General features: G+C 48.3%; 8 protein-coding genes across 9 annotated transcripts; 6 read left to right on the forward strand and 2 right to left on the reverse strand.

The window, feature by feature from the left end:
- Nucleotides 1-76: 76 nt before the first annotated feature.
- Nucleotides 77-1,864, forward strand: ONS95_006132 (uncharacterized protein; the record flags this gene model as incomplete). The annotated part of the gene is made up of 4 exons (XM_058499575.1): nt 77-289; nt 374-421; nt 472-593; nt 649-1,864. The coding sequence occupies exons 1-4, from the start codon at nt 137-139 to the stop codon at nt 1,862-1,864; spliced, it is 1,539 nt and encodes a 512-aa protein (XP_058350619.1). The 5' UTR covers nt 77-136.
- Nucleotides 1,865-2,372: 508 nt separating this feature from the next.
- On the reverse strand, nt 2,373-3,523 carry ONS95_006133 (uncharacterized protein). Its single transcript, XM_058499576.1, has 3 exons — nt 3,008-3,523; nt 2,500-2,956; nt 2,373-2,444 (listed from the first exon to the last, which is right to left on the reverse strand). The coding sequence occupies exons 1-2, from the start codon at nt 3,230-3,232 to the stop codon at nt 2,555-2,557; spliced, it is 627 nt and encodes a 208-aa protein (XP_058350620.1). The 5' UTR covers nt 3,233-3,523; the 3' UTR covers nt 2,373-2,444; nt 2,500-2,554.
- Nucleotides 3,524-3,895: 372 nt separating this feature from the next.
- ONS95_006134 (uncharacterized protein) lies at nt 3,896-5,565 on the forward strand. Its single transcript, XM_058499577.1, has 2 exons — nt 3,896-4,463; nt 4,516-5,565. Exons 1-2 carry the CDS (start codon nt 4,282-4,284, stop codon nt 5,120-5,122), a joined length of 789 nt encoding a protein of 262 aa, XP_058350621.1. The 5' UTR covers nt 3,896-4,281; the 3' UTR covers nt 5,123-5,565.
- A 1,630-nt stretch (nt 5,566-7,195) lies between these two features.
- ONS95_006135 (uncharacterized protein) lies at nt 7,196-7,579 on the forward strand (the record flags this gene model as incomplete). Its single annotated transcript, XM_058499578.1, has 1 exon — nt 7,196-7,579. The coding sequence occupies one exon, from the start codon at nt 7,196-7,198 to the stop codon at nt 7,577-7,579; it is 384 nt and encodes a 127-aa protein (XP_058350622.1).
- Nucleotides 7,580-9,921: 2,342 nt separating this feature from the next.
- Nucleotides 9,922-13,126, forward strand: ONS95_006136 (uncharacterized protein). 2 transcript variants are annotated; one of them, XM_058499579.1, is made up of 7 exons: nt 9,922-10,383; nt 10,441-10,945; nt 10,994-11,072; nt 11,120-11,319; nt 11,370-11,654; nt 11,741-12,739; nt 12,795-13,126. In XM_058499579.1, the coding sequence occupies exons 2-7, from the start codon at nt 10,727-10,729 to the stop codon at nt 13,017-13,019; spliced, it is 2,007 nt and encodes a 668-aa protein (XP_058350623.1). In that variant the 5' UTR covers nt 9,922-10,383; nt 10,441-10,726; the 3' UTR covers nt 13,020-13,126. The 2 variants fall into 2 exon arrangements, with proteins under 2 accessions (XP_058350623.1, XP_058350624.1); XM_058499580.1 differs by having other exon boundaries at nt 10,441-10,620; nt 10,692-10,945; nt 11,741-13,126.
- Nucleotides 13,127-15,256, reverse strand: ONS95_006137 (uncharacterized protein). Its single transcript, XM_058499581.1, has 5 exons — nt 14,912-15,256; nt 14,364-14,772; nt 14,247-14,310; nt 14,053-14,175; nt 13,127-13,976 (listed from the first exon to the last, which is right to left on the reverse strand). The coding sequence occupies exons 1-5, from the start codon at nt 15,133-15,135 to the stop codon at nt 13,762-13,764; spliced, it is 1,035 nt and encodes a 344-aa protein (XP_058350625.1). The 5' UTR covers nt 15,136-15,256; the 3' UTR covers nt 13,127-13,761.
- A 727-nt stretch (nt 15,257-15,983) lies between these two features.
- Nucleotides 15,984-17,654, forward strand: ONS95_006138 (uncharacterized protein; the record flags this gene model as incomplete). The annotated part of the gene is made up of 4 exons (XM_058499582.1): nt 15,984-16,022; nt 16,073-16,669; nt 16,716-17,178; nt 17,224-17,654. The coding sequence occupies 4 exons, from the start codon at nt 15,984-15,986 to the stop codon at nt 17,652-17,654; spliced, it is 1,530 nt and encodes a 509-aa protein (XP_058350626.1).
- A 1,066-nt stretch (nt 17,655-18,720) lies between these two features.
- ONS95_006139 (uncharacterized protein) lies at nt 18,721-20,340 on the forward strand. Its single transcript, XM_058499583.1, has 5 exons — nt 18,721-19,286; nt 19,351-19,511; nt 19,602-19,769; nt 19,829-20,164; nt 20,217-20,340. Exons 1-4 carry the CDS (start codon nt 19,193-19,195, stop codon nt 20,132-20,134), a joined length of 729 nt encoding a protein of 242 aa, XP_058350627.1. The 5' UTR covers nt 18,721-19,192; the 3' UTR covers nt 20,135-20,164; nt 20,217-20,340.
- The last annotated feature ends 668 nt before the right edge of the window (nt 20,341-21,008 follow it).

Below are 21,008 nucleotides of genomic sequence, written 5' to 3' on the forward strand. Positions count from 1 at the left end.
TAAAGACGCAAGCCACAAGCACAAGCCTAATTGGCCGGTGCACAATTTCCAAGACAAAATAAGCTCAGATATCCTCCAAAAACAAACTCACAATTCCTCGTAACATGACCTCGCTGTGGAACTTCCATTGGGTATCATGACACGAATCCCCTTCCAGACATCATGGCAGTCTCTCAATTCGATACAGCGCCATGCGCCAGAAATCTGGGAGCAGGTGAAGGATGTGTTTGCCAAGAACTGGCATTTGGGCTTCACTGCATTTGGAGGACCACCAGTGCATTTCCAGATAGTATGATTATCAGCATTTCTTTTCGGAATCGCCAATCTCGAATCACGATTTTAGTGTATGGAGATGAGCTAATAGCTATGACAGATACACAAGAAATTCGTAGAGAAAAACCATTGGATCGATGAGCAACTCGTATGTATGCTTCTAACCTGGAAGGACTTAATGTTGATGAAAGTATTTAGTACCAGGAGATATTCGCACTCAGCCAAGCATTACCAGGCCCAGCGAGTACGAAGATGTTGTACACTATTAATTACATCCACGGAGGTTTCTCAGGAGCCATCCTCGCCTTCTTCCTATGGTGGTAGGAAATCTCCACCCACATTCGGTTACCCTCAGCACACTGACCAAACGTCAAGCTTCCCGGGCGCCATTGCAATGTATGGCCTCAGTCTTGGCGTGAGCCGCATAGGAGATACGCTTCCCTTACCAGTCTATGCCCTTCTTTCAGGCCTCAACGCTGCAACGGTTGGTATTATCGCCCTCGCCGCTGTGCAGCTAGCAGATAAGGCAATCACCGACAAGTTGACTCGCTTGCTGGTATTCCTGGGTGGTGTAGCAGGTATGCTGTACACTAGGTTATGGTACTTCCCTGTCTTAATGGCTGGTGCCGGTGTGGCTACGCTGGTATGGGATTATCGTTGGCCTCACGCATTGATACTGTTGGTTTGGCGACGGTGGAGTACGAGGGAGACTGTTGGAGAGGGAGGTGTTGCCGAGCAAGATATTTCGGTTTCATCTTCCAATCGGCCGGCAACAGTTACAGAAGAAAGTATTCGCTCACGTCGTGGACAAGGTGGAGATCAGCAAATCCCGTTGTCCACACACCCTACCTCCTCTCCATATCCTGAAACAGACACAGAAACAGATCGTGTCGTACCCGCTCCAGTCGAGCTAAAACTCATCACTTGGAAAACCGGCATCTACATCCTAATCCTCTTCCTTCTGTCTTTCATCACCGTCATGGTCCTCCGCGCTCTGCTGAAGTCCCCCCCTCGCGGCGTCTCCCTATTCGCAAACCTTTACCTAGCCGGCACAATCATCTTCGGCGGTGGGCCCGTTGTCATTCCCCTCCTCCGCGAATACATCGTTGCCGAAGGCTGGGTATCTCCTCGGGATTTTCTCCTCGGACTCGCCCTGATCCAGTCGTTCCCTGGCCCGAATTTCAATTTCGCTGTGTATCTCGGCGCCCTGGCTACAGCCGGTACATCGTTGCCATCATTTGTTGGAGCACTAGTTGCATTTATTGGAATCTTTACGCCAGGAATTGTGATTGTGACCGGTGTGATGGGTCTGTGGAAGTTGTTGAGAAGCAGGAGGTGGTTATTGTCAATACTGAGGGGGGTTAATGCTGGGGCTGTGGGGTTGGTTTTCACGGCTGTTTATAAGCTGTGGCAAATTGGGTATGTGGATGCGGAGCATCAGAGTGGAAGTCCGCTAGGCAGAGATCCGTGGTGGGTTGCGGTTACCGCGACGAGTTTCGTGGGTGGTGCGTGGTTTGGGTTGAGCGCGCCGCTAGCAATTCTACTTGGGGGTGTCATGGGATTGCTTTGGTATGCAGTTGTTGAAGCTTGAATGGGTATTTTGGTAGAGTCTGGAAGGAAATCAGGACAGCAATTGGAATTGTAGGGCGAGCAAAAAGGAAATGGCGTGTGGTGTTGACATCGCTTACTGATGCCGCTTTTAGTGGAGCACTACATCTTGACCATCGGAAGCGAGCGAGAAGTAAACAAATGCACACACTCGCTATCCTTACAACAACCAACAGCAGACTTTAGATTTAATGATTTGGTTTCAAAGCCGATTTGCAAAAACAATTAGAGAGCTAACTTTTGGTGCCTAACAAAGTACCCCTCATTATTGGCTCTCCATATTGGTCTGGGGGTTCACCGATGTTGTCCAAGATTCTTAACAAACCAACACCACGCAAGATGCAGTATACACCTCCAGATCCAAGGAGACAATAACTAATGGGGGAGCTATGTTAGATAACGTTTGACCTGGCTAGAGTCGTTTGAGCCGTTGATTAAATGACGTGGACCGCCAACGTATGAGGAACCGTCCCTCACTTTTGACAGGGAGGGGGGTGATAGATTTGACGCCACCACCGTAGGGAAAGAAAGCGCGAAACCACCTTCTCTGGTACACCCAGTACCTGTTTCTCATTAACTTCTCTGCTTCAAAGTACTTTTGGCGGGAGCAATTTATACCGATAAGCACAAACTTGAAATGGTTTTTGGTCACATCGTCCCCTGAATTGAATCCTCACTGTTTTTCATCAATTTGATGTGGAAGCTCCATCTTCTCGCCGAATTCACAGCATTGGATGCGTGTATATATTTTGCGAGTACGGCGCCTCGCAGCCCAATGGATGGCGACACTGCACATCATCGCGATACAGAGTGCCCAGGGGATGAGACCCAGCATAATTAGATTGGCATTGATTCCTAGTACGAGTCCAAATATAGTAGAGAATGTAACTGCGAGGACGAAGATGAGGTCCTGGTAATTGTCTTCTCGCTGCCGTCGATATGCAAATGAAGATATGGAACAACCGAGAATAAGGCAAGCAAAAAGCATTAGAGCTGGTGATGGATCCAGAACGAACGAGAAGTAACGTAGGTATTTGGGATTGATTGCCATAGATGACCCAGCATCCGTGAAGTACTGCTTTACAGAATTAGAGTCTAGCCAAAGTGTTTGGGAAGGAATACGGACTGGCTCCTCATGATGAATGGCATAAGATGAACACAGCAGAGAACCAAAAGTCGCAAAGAAAATTTCCCAACAAGTCGCAAGTGTTTGAGCTGGACAAGGTACACTGTTGAGTCCAACTACCGTGTTCGATTTTGCAGCTGGCCAACCCCAAATGCCCGAAAATGGGCGTGGATCTCTCGGGGGACCGCTTGATTGTCCAATCTCAATATAAAATATGCTTGTCATGTCGAAATCTGATGGCTTGCAACCACGCGCCTGTTTGCGTCTTTATATCGACGGAGCTCAAAGCTGATGGCTACAGCCGGAACTCGGAGTTGTGAGGCTGGACAGCATCTCAATCTTTATACTTCGATATGTGACGAAAGACAGTCAATACAGGGCTCTGGTGATAGGGAGCTCGGGCCTCATCGAAATTGCAACACTCTCCACTCGGGCGGTGGAAACGCCATCTCTGAAGTATTGACACCTCGGCGATCTTCCTGTATCTCCTGCGGCTTGTTTCAGCAGATGCCCGAGATCAAAGAAAGAGCTGAAAATGTCTATGATTAGGAATCAACAATGGACTGATTTTTGCATTTTTTCCCGCCCGAGGCAGACCGTCAGGCACCGTTGTCACTTGGTAAGGCTACGTGATCGCAGGTCGGGCACGAATTGGCGTTCTCTCACCGAAGCACAGGGGTGTGATTGGCATCGCAGACGAAGGCAGTCGATGAGGCTGGATGTTGTCCGAACCATATTGTCGTTCTCCTTGCTATCAGTGGACAGTGACGCGCCCATTTTCGCATGTCTGGCAACCAGAACCTGAATGATAGCTTGTTGAGAATGCGCCTTGCGCCACAATTTACAAAAAGAAAAGCTGTCCATGAGTTAGCCAGTATACTGATCGAACAATTCCTTTGTTCTCATCATCTAATAGGATGTAGGGGACGTTGGGCCTTTTAATGTATGATGTGCTGAGGCCTGACGGAGAGCCCTGAAATGCACCTGATAAGATGCATATTGTTCTGAGCACTTTTCCAGCTGATTTGCACCCACTGGCTCAACACAAATCATGGCTGGGGTCACTGTATATAGATCATCATTTCTTTCCTCGGCCGCCATTCGGTGCCGTTGAATCTTACGACTCTTGAACCTTGGACACCAGGATCGAGCAACAACCTTTCAATTTCCGAAAAGACAAAGTCAACACCACAACCCCAGAAGACAACTCCATTACCTTGTATGCATTCTTGCTCTCGGTAAACTTGCTGAAGACCAATTCAATTTCCAAGATAATGGACGATCTCCGAGACGGAACCCTTGCGATGTCAATACCTTCTTCTACCCGGTTACAGCAATGGCAAAGCTTTGCTGAAACTCACCTTGTCGCACTGACTTGCGCCTTGATGTTTGCATCAGCTTTCGCCCTGCCTTCCTTTTCGTCGGCAGCACTTGGGCTAAAAGGACTTTATGAATTGTATTTGTCTCACTATCTTCTTGGAGACGTTCAGACAGCTAACCAAGAATAGCACATTGGGACTATTCATGTTCTCAGCTGTCTCATTTGGCGTGATTTATCGATGCGAGATCAAAGAGTATAAACTCGTTCAATTCCATTCCAAAGAACGAGGACTAACACTATCCAGACATATCGCGCCGGGACTCGCAGTGTGTATGCCTTTTGCCTTCACAGCCCTTTTGACCGTACGGCCCTCCCTGAAGGATTTTGCTCCATATATGCCAATTTCTGCAGCTATGGGAATTATGATCATTGTTTACATCGTCCCATGGGCGAGGAAGAGCTTTCATGCTCGAAATACTGTACAGGATGTCAGACTTGGAGAATTCATGAGAGCTGAGCACAGCATCAGATATTCTGGATCCGATGGAGCATCCATGGGCTCGGATTCAACCCGCTCCAGTGGAGTTCACCTGTGGATTTTGAACCGTTTCATGGGATCTGAGGTAGACCCCCTAGTTTTTGCACACCTTGGTCACGCAGGACACTACGACACATCCACAATACCACCACTTTGGGAGACGATCAGCACCGGTGATCTCGAATTAGGACTACATCCTGGCTCCAGCCGAACCAGCACAACCTCCGAAGATTCCACAGATCCGTTACTGCTTTGACACGGCAGAGAGAGGCTCATTACTGCTATCATTACCACTATCCCTTGTCCTAGGTCTACTTGGCTATGGTATTCTCCCTGTTTCAACAAATCTGCTTGAACTAAGGCAGCACGACATCCTTTTCCAGTTGGATGTGACATACGTTTATCATGTCTCCGAGGCTTGATTATTTATACCGATAGGACATTGAAAATGGCTGGAGGTTCACAGAGGACTCCAATGTCTTGAAATAACATCTATTCACATCTGCGAGTGAAAAGTTGGTAAGAGGCAATCGAAAAGAACACGTTTCCAGACAGTCCATAAGGATCATTTTAATTTGGAACCGTCATCACTCCCACTTGAGAGGGTTCCATGGTCCCTTGATTTCCAGAGTTCCAATCCAAGGCATAGACACAAGAGTTCCGAAGGATTGCTCCCCAGACGCCCCAGACGCCCCAGACGCCCCAGACTCCGCACCACAAACGTCACCACTTCAAGGACTGAGATCCCAAGATTCCAAGATAAGGACATTACTTTTTGCTTTTTGACTTCATGATTTCTTCTTCCTTCCCAACGGTCATATCAATCCAAAGTTCCCGGAGATGGGTTAGATCTCACAGGATGCCTCGCATTAGCACAGGATATCTTGACCATTGGGCCAATTCACTGGCATTGTCTGGACCTATACCAAAGAGACGGGACCAAAACATTTGCGGGATCGTAACACATATTTTTCCAACGAACTTTGATGAGACCCAGTTCTCTCGAAGAGCACCAGCCGCGAGAAGATGTGGAGATGAGGAAATGCCTGCGACAGCTAGCAGCCTGCAAACATTCATCTAAATCGTTCCCCATGGGGTGAAGGAGCATTTCGGAGCACTTTTGATTGGACGTTGGATGGCAGGAGCAGGACAGTGGATCTGTGGACTCGCTTCATGGAAATTTCGAGGGAACCAGATGTCTCCGTGGCGTTGTGAGCGTACGAAAGACTCAAAATAGATCTGGGAACTGGCTTTCACACTGAAAGATGTTATTGTGTTTCACGAGGGTGTTAGAATTATTGCGCAAGCATATTGTGGTTGTTTTCATCCTTGCTCTTGTTTTGATTAATACATGGGCATATTCACTTGAGATGCTGGGCTTGGAGCGAGTCCAAGGCCCGGTGGTGGTACATGTAACGGTATAAATTTCCGCCAGGCGAAGGATATCTAATCTTACGTGGACTGAGTGAGTTGATCGTGACGGGCTTCTACATTTTTCTTGCCCGTGAATTATCGTCCTCCGAAGTCCTCAGCATGCGTGACGAGAATCCCACCGACTGATGAGATTAATCACCTAATGAATTTTTAACTGAAAATTGGTGATATGCCTTACACAACCTGCGGATTAAGCCTTAAAATAAACTATCTATTGCAGAACTCGTTCGTAGAAAAGAACGATAGTTTCAAGTGAGTGGGCTCAATGGATGTATGCTAGGCCCGATTGGGAAAGACTAACTCCGTGCTGATTTTTGACATGAAGTTTACCACTTCACAGAATTCAAGCCTAGATACTGCGATCAAGAAAGCGGACTTGAGAAGTCGAATTCTAATCATGAATATCGAACATTTTCTTCTTTCGTCACTACCATACGACGAACCAATCTTCGTTCGCAATTGATGTCTTCAAAGCCGCATGTTCGTCGAAGTACCCAGCCATAGCTCAGAGACTCAACAATGTCATCAATTAGCTCACCTGCTTCAACAACTCCTCTGTCTAACCACTCTTCAACAAGTCCTCCACCAAGTCGTCTTCCTAGAGTTTAGAAATCTTGACAGGTCGATGACGACTTCTCGATTTGACAAAGATGGGGTCGCTGTAGACTGGTCCCTATGGATCGTTGTGAATACGATGCTCAGGGATTGTCTTGATTCCACCTGTGATAGTGTTTTTGTGAAATATATGCTCAACACCATCATTGTCTCTGCTCTTTGACGTATTCGCTCAAGTAGATGTCAGTCCAATCGTTTCACGAAGGACCCAGCCATGCCTGGAAGGGCCAGCACCTCGTCAAAGAGCTGTTAGACCATATTTCCCTACGCGTCATGCTGTATGATAACGTCAAATGCTGAAATATTGAGACAGTGTTTAAGTGTCAAGATGCCTTTGATATTTCAGAGCTCTATCCAAAAGCCGTGCGATATCAACGATGAAGAGATCCTGGACCTTCAATTCCAAATGAAGCTCGGGAAAGCGGCTCGAAGACCTTTCATTCTAAACTGGAAGGGCGAGTACCTCAACGACTTCACAAGTGTTGTTCACCGCATTCCAGTCACATGTTCATTCGTGCCTGTCTTGGATTCTTTTCAGAATAGAGTGAACAGAGACAAGCTTGCAACAGCAACACAATGCGAAGAGTTGAATGAGAAGTATCGCCGTACACTTCAGGCGGCGCTCCAACCAGAAACTTTGCAAGGCGGCGAAGCAGAGCAATGAAGTAAAATTTCTGCGAGAGACGCGGTTGATACTTTCAAGGTCGGTTCCGCTAGACACCGACTCCAAGTCCACCTCGCAACCGAGAAGTAAAGCTTTCTCAGAGGAGACAATATCCGCACCTGTCAGCTCAACTGTACAAATCTCAGACTGGGATATGCTTTTTGGCATGCTCTTATGGAGAGATAGTCCAGACTCTCTCAAGATTGCAGACGACTAGAGCACTATAACCTGACATCAACAATGTGGGGAATTTATTCGTGACTTGTGAAAGTACAGTGGAACAGTGTCAGTAGTCCTTTTGCTCTTCCGTTTCCATACTGCGGCTCCATGCAGCATGTCTGGTGTGACGAGATCTAGACATGCATCTGAGAGCTGTCAGGCTTGTTAGCTTGAAATTCCGAGTGAATTGGGGTCTCTCTTAATGATTGAAAGGTGTTCTGTCTTACAGTAAGTAGTACAGAATACGTAAACATGGAGAGACCAGCTGCGGGGCTTCCAAGCTTCAAGTGAAGATGCAGCTATGGTGCAAAGTTGCGAGGAGTTTGCTGGATTCTCGGCTCCGCTTCGGTGTTACCTCTGTCACATTCCCACGACCAAATCAGATGAGTTGAGGGGTGACGGAGCCGAGGCATTAGCTTGAATCTCCAACTTCTTGTTTCCCCTTGACAATAAACATGCAAGAAGACAAGAAGAGGCCATTTCGGAAGACGTCTTCCCCGCATTGTCAGTCATCACGTGTGGATGGGTGACTTGCATGTGCCGAAGCCACCAAGCCACCAAGCCACAGCGGCGCCTTTTTCGGCGGCTTCCAGGGAGTTCATGGACCACTGTGGACCACACCTCTTGGCCTGCTTCTCCTGCACCAAGGTAAATTCTTACTGCAAACTTACCTGACTCTCAACTCATCATTGTCTCTGACAAGGCTCCGTTCCAAGCCACGGATACCACGTTACCACGCCAGACGATAAATTAGGTAAATTAGTCATGTTGGTATTTTATGTACATAGACATCTATGTACATCGAGGCAGGTTCACGCAGCTTGAGATGCATCGAGCACGAAAGAACCAACCGGATTCGAGGGCGCGTCTGATGTGCGCGGTGAAGATGCATTAAGGTGAGGTAAGGCAAGAAAGGAGGAAGGTTACCTATAGGAGCTAGCTCCCCAAAGGCGCCCAAAGATAAGAGTCTTTACCCCAGCTGGTGCATGGAAGAGTCAGTCTCCTACAGTAAGGTAAAAAGGGGGGTCAACCATCAACCATCAACTATCCACCATCCACCATCCACCATCTCCCTGCGTATGAGCCTATCAAGTAGCACAGCCAGTGAGGGGAAGCCGAAGTCGAAGTCGAAGTCGAAGTCGAAGTCGAAGTCGAAGTCGAAGTCGAAGCGGACTTGATGCAGTGAAAGTTGAACGGTGCAGCTCCCAGCTCTTGGGAACTAGCTTCCATCCATTACTTATTGCATCCCATCCCATCGCATCCCAGCCAGTACAGTAGTAGTCTTGTCATGCCCTGTTCCTCGTCGGACCGATTGTCACGGCTCTTGGCACAGGGATCGGCCATATTTGACGGCCGCCTATCCTCTCCAGACCCAGACCCAGACCCAGACCCAGACCCAGACCCGGGAGCATCCCCATCTTGTAATTTACCCCTCCTGCCCTCCTGCCCTCCTGCCCTCCTCCTCCCCTCCCTTCCCCCTGAACACCCCCTGTTCTCCCCCTGTTCTCCCCCTGTTCTCCCCCTGTTCTCCCCCTGTTCTCCCCCAGGCTACCCCGGACGCCCAACCCCCGCGCGAGCGCCGGTGACATCAGACTACGGAGGAAAAGTAGAGCTTTTTCATCCGAGGTGAAGTGTTTCTTCGGGCCTGACATTATTATTCTGGGGAAGCATGCACCCAACCTTACTCCCGCTTCTTCTCAGCTAGGAGCTTCCTTTTCTGGAGAAGGTTGAGATGTCGTATCCACTTCTACTGCAGCTCCAGCTGGCTTGCACGACACGACACGACACGACACGACATGACACGACAGAAGAGACAAGCTCAGGACAGGACAGGACAGGACAGGACAGGACAGGACAGGACAGGACAGGGCAGGACTGGACAATTGGAACATGGGGCCATCCAGGTCGAGCAGGTGGGTAGGGAGCCGGGACAAGAAAACAAATTTGCTTAAGCTGCATGGGGTGCGTTATGACTGACTACCTACCTACTGCCCTGTCTTGTCTTGTCTGCTGAGCAAGCTCACGTAGCATCCTAATGAACCAATTTCAATTGACTTCACGCGAAAAAGTATATAGCTCTGACGATCGCTGCTTCCTGACATTTTGCTTTCTCCCCCTCTCTCTCCTTCCTTCCTTCCTTCCTTCCTTCCTTCCTTCCTTCTTTGTCGTTGTCAGTCAGGCAACTTTTTTCTGCCCTTTGCAGTCCTCCGACTTGCACCCTACTTCTGTGCTTCCGAGTACCAGCGTGAAGTCAATTGACGTTTCAATTCAAAGGATGTTGTTCTCCCCATCAACATCGCTTGTTCTCCTTGCAGGCTCTTTTGTGAGCTTTGCAACTGCCCAGAACGACGGCGATTTCTCTCCCCCAAGCTACCCCTCACCATGGATGCGAGGCGGCAATGGTTGGCAAGATGCCTATGCCAAAGCACAGCAGTTTGTGAGCGGATTGACCTTGCTTGAGAAGATCAATCTCACAACCGGTGTGGGATGGGAGGGCGAGGCTTGTGTTGGCAATACAGGGTCAATTCCAAGGCTGAATTTTGCGGGAATCTGCTTGCAGGATTCTCCGTTGGGAATTAGATTTGGTGAGTTTTCTCAAACTGATACCAGCTCGAGCAGTCGATTGATAAAGAGGTTTCTAGCGGATCTCAACTCTGCCTTTCCATCTGGCATGAATGCCGCAGCAACATGGACGACTCGCCTCTTCAAATCTCGCGGCAACGCAATGGGTATGGAACATCGAGGGAAAGGAATCGACGTTCAGTTAGGTCCTGTTGCTGGCCCACTCGGTCGTGTCCCTGCTGGTGGACGGAATTGGGAAGGTATGTCATGACCCTGAGGCCATCTAACGTAAAAAATCAGTAAATGAGAAGAAATGACTGACAATAGTCAGGCTTCAGTCCTGATCCCGTGCTCACCGGAATCGCAATGGCCGAAACGATCAAAGGCATTCAAGACGCTGGTGTTGTGGCTTGTGCGAAGCATTATATCATGAATGAGCAGGAACATAACCGCGAACCGAATGGCACGGTCAAGTTTGCGTATTCAGCGAATCTGGATGATAAGACTATGCATGAGTTGTATCTATGGCCGTTTGCGGATTCTGTTCGTGCTGGTGTTGGATCGATCATGTGTTCGTACAATCAGGTAGGTTCAAATCACCCGCTGTGAAGACTAGCTTCTGACACGGCACAGATCAACAACAGTTACGGCTCTCAAAACTCCTACACGTTGAACTACCTACTCAAGAACGAGCTCGACTTCCAGGGATTCGGTAGGTATCACAATTCTCCACTCAATGCTCATGTTAACATCCAGTAGTTGTCAGCGATTGGTGGGCACAACACACTGGTGTAGCTTCAGCCCTAGCGGGTCTTGACATGACTATGGCAGGAGATCAAAATCTCGCATCCGGGAACACATGGTGGGGATCTAACCTGACAGCTGCTGTCCTGAACGGAACGATGCCACAATGGCGTCTGGATGATATGGTAACGAGGATCATGTCTGCATACTTCAAGGTTGGTCCCTTCGTTGCCTTGATCTGGCTCACAACTTACACCTGACGCAGGTCGGACGAGACACCGCTCGCGTTCCGACAAATTTCAACTCATGGTCCTCAGAAACATTCGGCTACATCCACCCGCAAGCCAACGAAGGCTACCAGCAGATCAACTACCACGTCAATGTGCAAGATGATCATGCTCGTCTCTGTCGCGAAATTGCAGGCGCTTCGACAGTTCTTCTTAAGAATGTGAAGGGTACGCTACCGCTGAAGAAACCAAGGAGCATTGCAGTGATTGGAGAGGATGCGCATGACAATCCTGGAGGGCCAAACTCGTGCGGTGATAGAGGGGTATGTTCACTTTCTCGCTTGTTTGCCAATATGTCATGCTCATCCTTCTGCTGGATTGTTGTATTTGGCACTGCTAACCAACTCAGTGCAACCGCGGGACACTAGCTATGGGCTGGGGCTCAGGAACAGCCAACTTCCCTTATCTCATAGCACCAAACACAGCATTGAAAGAACAGGCTGCTCGAGATGGCACGAAATACACCAATGTCAGCGACAATTACAACTTTGCCGCCGTCACAGCCGCCATCCAAGGAACCGACGCAGCCATAGTATTCGCCAACGCTGACTCAGGTGAAGCTTATATCTCCGTGGATGGTAATACCGGTGATCGCAATAACCTCACACTCTGGGGTAACGGTGACGCTCTCATCCAACATGTTGCTTCCCAACACCCCAACACCATCGTCGTACTACACACAGTTGGTGCCGTCATCGTCGAAGCCTTCAAGAACCACCCTAACATCACCGCCCTTCTCTGGGCCGGTCTCCCAGGTCAAGAATCTGGCAATGCCATCACGGACATCTTATACGGCAAGCGTAACCCATCTGCAAAGAATGTGTTTACGTGGGGCAAGAAGCGCGAGGATTGGGGTGTGGATGTCGTTTATACGCCAACCGCTGATCCGCCGCAATTGAATTTCAAAGAGGGGAATTTCATCGATTATAGATATTTCGATGCAAACAACATTGAGCCATCTTATGAGTTTGGGTTCGGACTTTCATACACCACGTTTGCGTATTCGGATTTGAAAGTCCAGAAGATGCAACCGGGTCCGTATGAACCTACAAAGGGAACAACAAAGGCGGCGCCGACGTTTGGAACGATCGATTACAATGAGACTAATGCGGAGTTTCCGCCAGGGTTCCACGCCGTGAATAAGTACATCTATCCTTATTTGAGTGAACCTGTCCCAAGGGGAGAGTCGCAAAATTGGCCAGTGGGCAGCAGAGAGGGGACGCCGCAGCCGAAATTACCTGCTGGGGGTAGTGCGGGTGGCAATAGACAGCTTTATGATGTCTTGTATGTGGTTACCGCGACGGTCAAGAATACAGGGAGCGTGAAGGGGGTAGAGATTCCGCAATTGGTGAGTTCTTGCTTACTTCTCTGCTTTTGTGCGTGAAACTAATCATCATTACCAGTATCTCTCACTTGGTGCCCCAACCGACCCCAAGATTGTCCTCCGCGGCTTCGATGACCTCACGCTCGATCCAAATGAGAGCGCAACATTTGAAGTCAAGCTCACGAGACGAGATCTGAGTAATTGGGATACGGTGAGCCAGAACTGGGTTGTCAGTTCTTATCCGAAGACGGTTTATGTGGGCGGAAGTTCGAGGAATTTGCCATTGAAGGGCGTGCTAGGCTGAGTGAGAGTGGATTTATAAACAATATGCTACTACTGTGAGGCATTATATGATGTATCCTTCAAATTTTGAAGCATAAAATCAAAAAATCTACTTGCGTTACTACACATCTTGGGACACGTTGCTCCAGCGCATTATGGAAATTCTTATTCGCTTCTGTGACACTTCGATCTTTGTTTTGGAGAGTAAACATGACCAACCTTCGAAACCCGACCTTATGATCCCATCAGCAAGGGAAAATCCCAAGCATCCATCAGTGAAGGTGGTGTACTACTAGACTGATGGGACCCTCTGCCCAATGCATTTACACCTTCCATACTTGCTTGATAAATTCCTCGACATCACCCAGCAAGAGCTTTGGTTGTTCTAAAGCAGCAAAATGTCCGCCCTGTATCCCGCTCGTCAGCACTCTCCTTTCAACCTCTCGCCCTTATTCCCCCCCAAAAAACAGCAACAAAAAGGGCAATATATGATAGAACGCACCTTCTCATGCTCACGATAAAACACCAGATAACCCTCCGTCTCAGCCCAACTCTTCGGGACTGGGAGCAGTTCTTTCGGAAAGTTCGAGAAGCCGAAGGGCACGCGGACTTTAGGTTCAGTAGGTTGGTGGGAGGGTGAGAGGAAGCGCTGTTTGCGTGTCAGTATATCAGGATTTGGGAAGGAAACAGTGCATTGTGCTCGTTCAGAGCATCTCACGAGAGGTATTAAGTCATGATCAGACAGGAGCCCAATCCTCTGTAAATCAGGAGACCACACATACTCTTCGATAAGTAAATATACTACTTTCGAAACTCTGCGTGAACCAGTATAATGTCACGCTCTCTAGGATTGTCGAGAGACTTGGGTCGTCGTCTGTCCATGAGAGGAATTTCTCGCCGATCCAAGCGAGGAGGGCGAGCGGGCTGGAGGAGAGGACGGCGCCTATTGTGGAGGGGCGGGTGCCGTGCATGTTGGCATCTTAGAGGGAGTGTGTCAGTTGGATTTCAGAGGTGGAGGCTTGGGATTTGGGAAGAAGTTAGAAAGGGAGACGAACAGCCAGAACCGGTGCGGATGAATTCCTGGCCACGCTCAACCATAATTTTCTCCTTTGCGTTGAGAGTCGACGGCTCTGTTCCGGGAGGTGGAGCACCAATGTAGTTGAAGTTGACATGGACGGCTGCGAGGTTTGTCAGATCAGGTTTCGGAGGGGAAGCAAGAGACGGGGACCGAAGTGGGTAGGCACCATACCTTTGCAGCTTGGGTAGTTGGAATCACCCAGGACCTTGACGATTCGGCTCCCAATGTCTCCACCCTTAAGACAGATAAGTCTGCTGTCTGCAATTTTCAAAGCGATGAAATGCTCACCTGCGCAACATAACCATGGCCGAAGCCCAAGTCGAGCATCAACTGGTTCATAATAGCCGCCACACTTCCCACATCGAAATCCGTATCCAATGGTGGAGGGCTCGAGAATGCGAATCCCGGCAAACTGGGAACGATGACATGATATGGTAGATCTCTGGGGTCAGGATACTTCTCTTTCAGAAGCGACAAGATCGGGAGAAATTCGAGGAAGCTGCCTGGCCAGCCGTGGAAGAGCGCCAAGGGGATGGCGGATGGGTTGGTGGAGAAGAGAGCCACGAAATGAACGGTGTGTGTTGTGAAGATAGTGACTGGCTTGTTAGGAGACGAGGGTGTAGGAATGGGTGTATTGGATGTGTTGACGGTTGTTGTGAAGTGGGGGAAGCTGTTGATATGGGCTTCGGATTTCTTCCTGAGAAGTGTCAGGAGATGGCTTTGGAAAGAAGTGGATACTTGAGTTTTCGATGTAAAGCACAAATAACAAACGGGAGACAACTAATCATTCATGCAAGAGCCAGCTTCGAGACAATATAATTGATGCCAGAACTCACCAATCAAATTGCTCTAACCAGACTCTCTTCGCTTCAGCTAGCCAAGAAAGGCTTACACCATATCTACGGTCCTCCTGTTGATTTTCATAAGTTTTCTTCGGGAGTCTAGATAACTTCAGCAGCTGTCTGAAATCGGCGATTTCATCGTCCGAAATAGAGACTTTGAATGGTGTGGGTTTCTTCTGCACCGAAGCGGGGATCTCGGAATAGAGCGGGGTTGCCATTGTTGGCTCGTCGATATGGGTGGCGAGCGGGAGGGAGTTGATACTTTCCAAATCTTCGCGACTTTACACTTGAAGTAAAAGAACTTGCTTCGATGGAACGCTTAGAAGGTTGATCTATTGTTTATATACTGTTACCAAGTGAAGCCCTCCAGTAGCCTCGGAACGATCACTAGCGACTTAGCCAAGCTTTGTTCCACCGATCCGCTGAGCTTGCTGACAGCATCATCGCACGCGATTTGCTTACCTACTCCTTCCAATGTCAACTTTGAGAGCGTTATCGACAGATTTATTACATTATCAGCGCCAGCCCATATCTCAGCTAATATGACATTGCTCCCTATCCTTGCAGCTGAAAGGGCGTCAGTCTCGGGATATCAGTTAAGCCCCTTCACGATACGTAAACCAAAGCATCTTGGAGGAACCGAAGTCTGGCCTTACAAGTCTCAAGCTTATATCTCCTTGATCCAAACCACACTATTAATCCATATTCGAGTTTTCGTTTCCTGGAAATGAAGCTGATTACATCGAGTAAGGTGGCATCGCCTTGGTCATGTGCATTGCATGGATTGCAATACCTACCTACCTAAACTCCTACAGCGTTTGTGGCTCAGCATTCAGGCAATTTGCAGTCTTGGCTCTGTTGTTATCTTGACCAGCTTCGCACCTCCTATATGCGCGACTCAAATGGGTAGATCTGCAATTCGCGTCAGTAACGTAACCATTCATTCATTACAATACAAACCAGATCGTGGCAGGGAATATCCATATCCTGGCCGATACAAAAGGTCATCTCTGATACGTGATGGCAAGGGGAGATGAGGCGTAGGTAGCTTTGTTGTTGAGCAGTCATGACGGCTCCGAATATTGCCAATGTTGATAGGAGAACCGTGAGTATCTGGCCTCTGTTTCTGCCGCATTAAAACTAAATTAGTAGTAGTCAATAAGCGATCGCCCTCCAGCATATGAAGATGGTGTTCACTTTCCTCCACTGGCCGCACACCACTCACTTTCGGCAACAAATGGTTCCCAAATAGGATTTCCTGAAGATGACGCTCTTCCAAGAGAGCCATCGATAGCAGAATCTCTGCCTGGCTACTCAAGATCCGACATCCCACTCACCACTCTCCCACCACCAAATCCCTTCCGCGAAGTTGATCAACATGTTCCCTTTTTCAAGAACTACGGGAGGGGAATCCTCATCGCGGCTGTCCTACTTGTAGTCGCTCCCGTTGCTGGGGTAATCGGTGGAATCGTCGCTCGCAATGCCAGAAGAGATGCGTCCGACCAAGATATCCCCTCGCCGAAGTTTCTGGCATTGGCTGCTGCGGAGTGCCAAGAGGGAACCTTTGTGTTTTGGCAGACGAGCAGCTCGGATGATATATGGATGATTGGAACCTTGACGAGCGCAACCTGGAACAGAACATCATATGCCTACATTCCTGCGACAAGGCTGGACTTGGGTCTCCGCAATCAGTCTGTGTTGGCAAAGACTAATTTGACGGCTGTTTGTTGGCGAGAGGCCTCCTCGACTCTGGTAAGTCTTTCCGGCTTGACTCCAGACAGCTATTGATTGAAGGCAGCATGTACGGTTCTACTTTTACCTAGTGCCAGCTCTCTCTCCAGGGAACGGATCGTCCGAAGCACAGCTCACTGAGGGTCACATCCGGATGGTACCCGCCCCATGGAGTGAAGAAGTGGACACTTACGTTCCTGGGCAAATCCTCAAGTCCTCATTGGCGATGGTACCTGCTCAAGGTTCGCTCGCAGCTACTTATCTGCCTTCTCAAGGGGTTAAGCTCTATTATTCATACATCCCTGGCGACTCCTTGGCTGCGCATGCTGAGATCAAGGAGCTTTCATACTCGCCAGCTACCGATTCGTGGTCAGAATCAACAACCCAGGCATTGGCACATGACAGAGGTACTGGATTGGCTGTTGCTTCAGTCGACGACCCGGCGAAGACTGAGGTTTACATATTTTTTGTCAACACAGATATCCAGCTTTCGACTGTCAGATGGACAAACGCCACTGGTTGGGACAAAGGTTTGTGGTGCTGTTGAAGTTCTCCACATGCTGACATACTGCAAGAGAAACTCCCCTTGATTTTCAACGACAAAGCATCCATAACCGATCCCGTTGGAAAGCGTGCCGTCAACATCATTGCGGTAGCTCAAGGGAGTTCTTCCACTACTCAACTCTACTTCATACAAGACCATCATATTCGGGGCCCTTCATACGTCGCTTTATCGGCGTATTCCACAATTGATAAGCAAGACTATGATATGGACATTTTGCCCGATGCTATTGAGCATCCCGGACTCATCGCAAGTACCTCGTATGGAGAGACTGTACGCGTTCAATTATTCTATGTGACGAGAGTGGAGGATGCTGCTAAGGTGAACGGAGTCTCACAAGCTGGGACGAAAATTGTGAATGCCACTTTAGGAGTGGGACCGGGGAACAATTTGACATTGTTGACGTATTTGAGTATAGAGGACGAGGCACTCAACACGGACTGAAAGGCGGGGAATTCGTTATTGGTAGGTGATACGTGGTAATGTAATCGGGAGCGTGTGACGAGGAACGATAAGAACGACGATAGAAACACTTAGGGTCAGAACCGAGTGTCCGTACGATCGCAAGACAATTAAAGCCAGCTTCAACACTTTATCTTCAACATTCTCTGCCGGTTAGAGGCCATATCCCAAGGAAGTCAACAAGACCTAACCAGACCTGCGCCTTTCTCACCCTTCTTGCCCCAGCATCAGAGCTACACATCGCAGCGACGAGCCTAAACTCCTCCAGATGCTGCGCAACACTAGGGTGGGAAACATCGGCTGAAAGGTTTGTGCCGGTGAGGAGACTGCAGTTTCCAGAATCGGAAGAGACTGAGGATAAATTCGCTGTGGTTGTAGAGTGTAGTGAAATTGGAGGCTGGATTTATGTTAGAGATTACCTGGGAAAGTTCAGATGTTTTTGAAAGGTGGACCTGTTTGTTGTGGGATGGGCTGAGGCGGGATGCTTGTTAGTATCTGTGTCCGAGGAACAATGGAGTTATCTCTTCCACAGTTTCGTGGACGACAATAGAGATTAATTATAGCAGATAGCTGATATGCAATTTTCCAGCTCCGTAAACGAAGCAATTCATGCAAAGTCGCCGAGTGAGGTGCTACCAGGTTGTTTTAAGCACAGATAATGAGGAACTGCTCTTTACGGAATGTGAATTCAGGGAAAAAAGCGATCTTCACCGCCACTTACGCACAATTGTCTCGATTGGGATCTGTGGGATGAAATGAGGAAGCACAGCTGAGAAGCTTGTAAAATAGTAATCTTTCTTTGGTGTCCCATCATATGTCTCGATCAGGATCAGGACAAGAAAAGAAAACGTACTGGCAGTCCAGAGATCGGAAAAGAATTCAGATGTTTTGATTATTAGTGTTATTCTCATCAGACATGTGACAAACCTTGAGTGGAGGAATGTCAACAAATCGCGTAGCACTTCCGTCGATGGTCAGATAATTGACACGTGATGTACATGAAATTGCGGCTCCTCCTACATAAAAAAAAAAATCCCCATTTCCGGTTCCTGTGGAACGTGTTTATCTCAATAATTATTATCATGATAAAGACCGTCCTAAATCCATCTGCCGCAAAAATTGCCATAGGGAAGTTGAAACTCAAATTCGGCATTGGAAGCGGAATTAGCGAGCCCTATCACCGAGACAGAAGCGGACCATGACCCCAGCTTGCCGATTTGATGCAGAGTCTCCGATTCAGTTGCTTTGAACTTTATCCTCACGGAAACCTTCCAATCATAGGAAGAGAAAGCACGCTTCGAGACTGTGGAGACCAGCAGAGATTTGCTTCATAAGCGCATCCGAACCAGGTCACATCACCGCTGGGAGATCAGATAAAGGCTTCTAAAATCCAAAGACCCGGACTCGCCCATATCACGGCTCGCCTTTCGTAACCAAAGACAAAACCTGCACTGTTTTTCACCTTTTATCGATTAAAACATTGGAGAGGTGTAAACCCGAAGGATACAGAGTGACGAAAAATGGTTTGCGAAGCCTGCAAGACTATCCCGCCAGTTGTGGCTGAGGGCTATGTTGAGAAAGGAAAATGGGAAGACATCGGAGGATTGAAGACTTGTGAGTTGGTTGATACAGCGCTCAATTTGGAGTTATTCAGTACTGATACATATCATCTAACAAGACATCACTGGTCCCTCGGATGCCAAAAGCGCGATCCTAGATATCTATGATATCTTTGGGTTTGCACCTCAGACCATTCAGGGAGCAGATGCATTATCGGCTGCTTTGGGAGTCTTGGTCTTTGTGCCAGATTTTCTGCAGGGGGATTATGCAAAGGGCGAGGTATGGTTCTATTACAACCGGCTTTCCTCCCACCCGCTTTCTTCGGTTTTCTTGGACAAGAGTCTATCGGAAGTTAATGGCACTCAATAGTGGTTTGCAAACCCGACACCTGAGAATTTAAAGCTAAAGGGAGAGCTTTTGGGCCGTGCTTCAGCCCTCGAATCGAAGATCAAACTCGTCACGCAATTTGTCAAAGACGTGAAGACCAAGTGGACTGTTGAGAAATGGGCTGCGCTTGGTCTTTGCTGGGGCGGAAAGGTAAAGCCGAAAATTTTGAATGGAGATGCAAATGTTTGAAATGTACTGAAAATTCACAGGTTGTTGCTCGGACTTCAGGTCCTGACACGCTATTCCTTGTCTCCGGCCAAGTCCACCCTGGCAGACTTGATGTTGAAGATATCAAGAAGATTAAGATTGCTCACATCATCCTGGCCTCCAAGGACGAGGATCCTGCCGAGGTGGCAAAGTGTAAGGAAGTGTTGGAAGGAAATGCTGGGAATGGCTTTGTAGAAACTTATCCTGAGATGAGTCATGGATGGAGTACGTTGAAGCTTTTCAACGTCCGCTCGAAACTGCCAACTTTACTGACACGAGTTAGTGGGTACCAGAGCCAACTTCAGTAACTTTTTGGAAGCTAGCGAATACGAAAGAGGGTACCTCATACCTTTATTCCTTCCTTTGATCCAAGCTAACGTGCACATGTAGATATAACCAGATTGCCAAGTTTTTCAGCAAGCAGCTTTAAACGACATGGGGCCTTCCTTTAGCTCTTATAGTTCAATAGATTCTTTACAATGAGAGTATTCTTCATTAATGTCTCAATGTTTGGGCTCTTTCGTCTCCCCTGTGACATGGTGAGTATGACCCATTCGATTTGGTTCCTGAACTGGCGAAGAAGCTTTCTCAACCACTTCGCTCGTTCATGTAAGTCTCTTTTCTTTTCGTTCAATTGATCTCAAATACTGAATGTGAAATTTCCTCCGCCAGTTGATGGGCGCCAGTTCAAAGGTTGATATTCAATGTGGTTTGCCGTCTTTCGGGCTAAGCTGGAGGAGCCATCTACGCTGTCCACGCCAGCTTCTTGCATCCTTGTCCCAATTGAAATTCATTTGGTCAAGTCCTGAGCCCTAGATACATTCCCCCTGAGCAGGAATCTGTGCTACGATGTACAGAGCACGTTTCGCTTCTCATCTGGGTCATGCCACGGAGTATGGTGCCCATCTATCATCCTCACCCACACCATGTAAGAGCACGCAGGCGCTGACAGCTGGCAATCAGATGCAACTCATGACATTGCGCGTTGGAGTCACCATTGTTAAACAGTACATTCACGTCAGATTTAGCTCGAGGAGTTCTTCGTAACTCTCAGACTGCGTAACAACAGGTAAGTGATCAGGATCATCTTCCAAGTCGGGAGTACATTAAGCTTCTCGTCCAGCTCAAGCACCTATGCTTCGCCCGCTGATTGGATTTGCGGTCGATTAAGCCAGTATAAGA

Source organism: Cadophora gregata, assembly GCF_030347475.1.
Source record: "Cadophora gregata isolate MNR1 chromosome Unknown scaffold_17, whole genome shotgun sequence".
Taxonomy (NCBI): domain Eukaryota; kingdom Fungi; phylum Ascomycota; class Leotiomycetes; order Helotiales; family Ploettnerulaceae; genus Cadophora; species Cadophora gregata.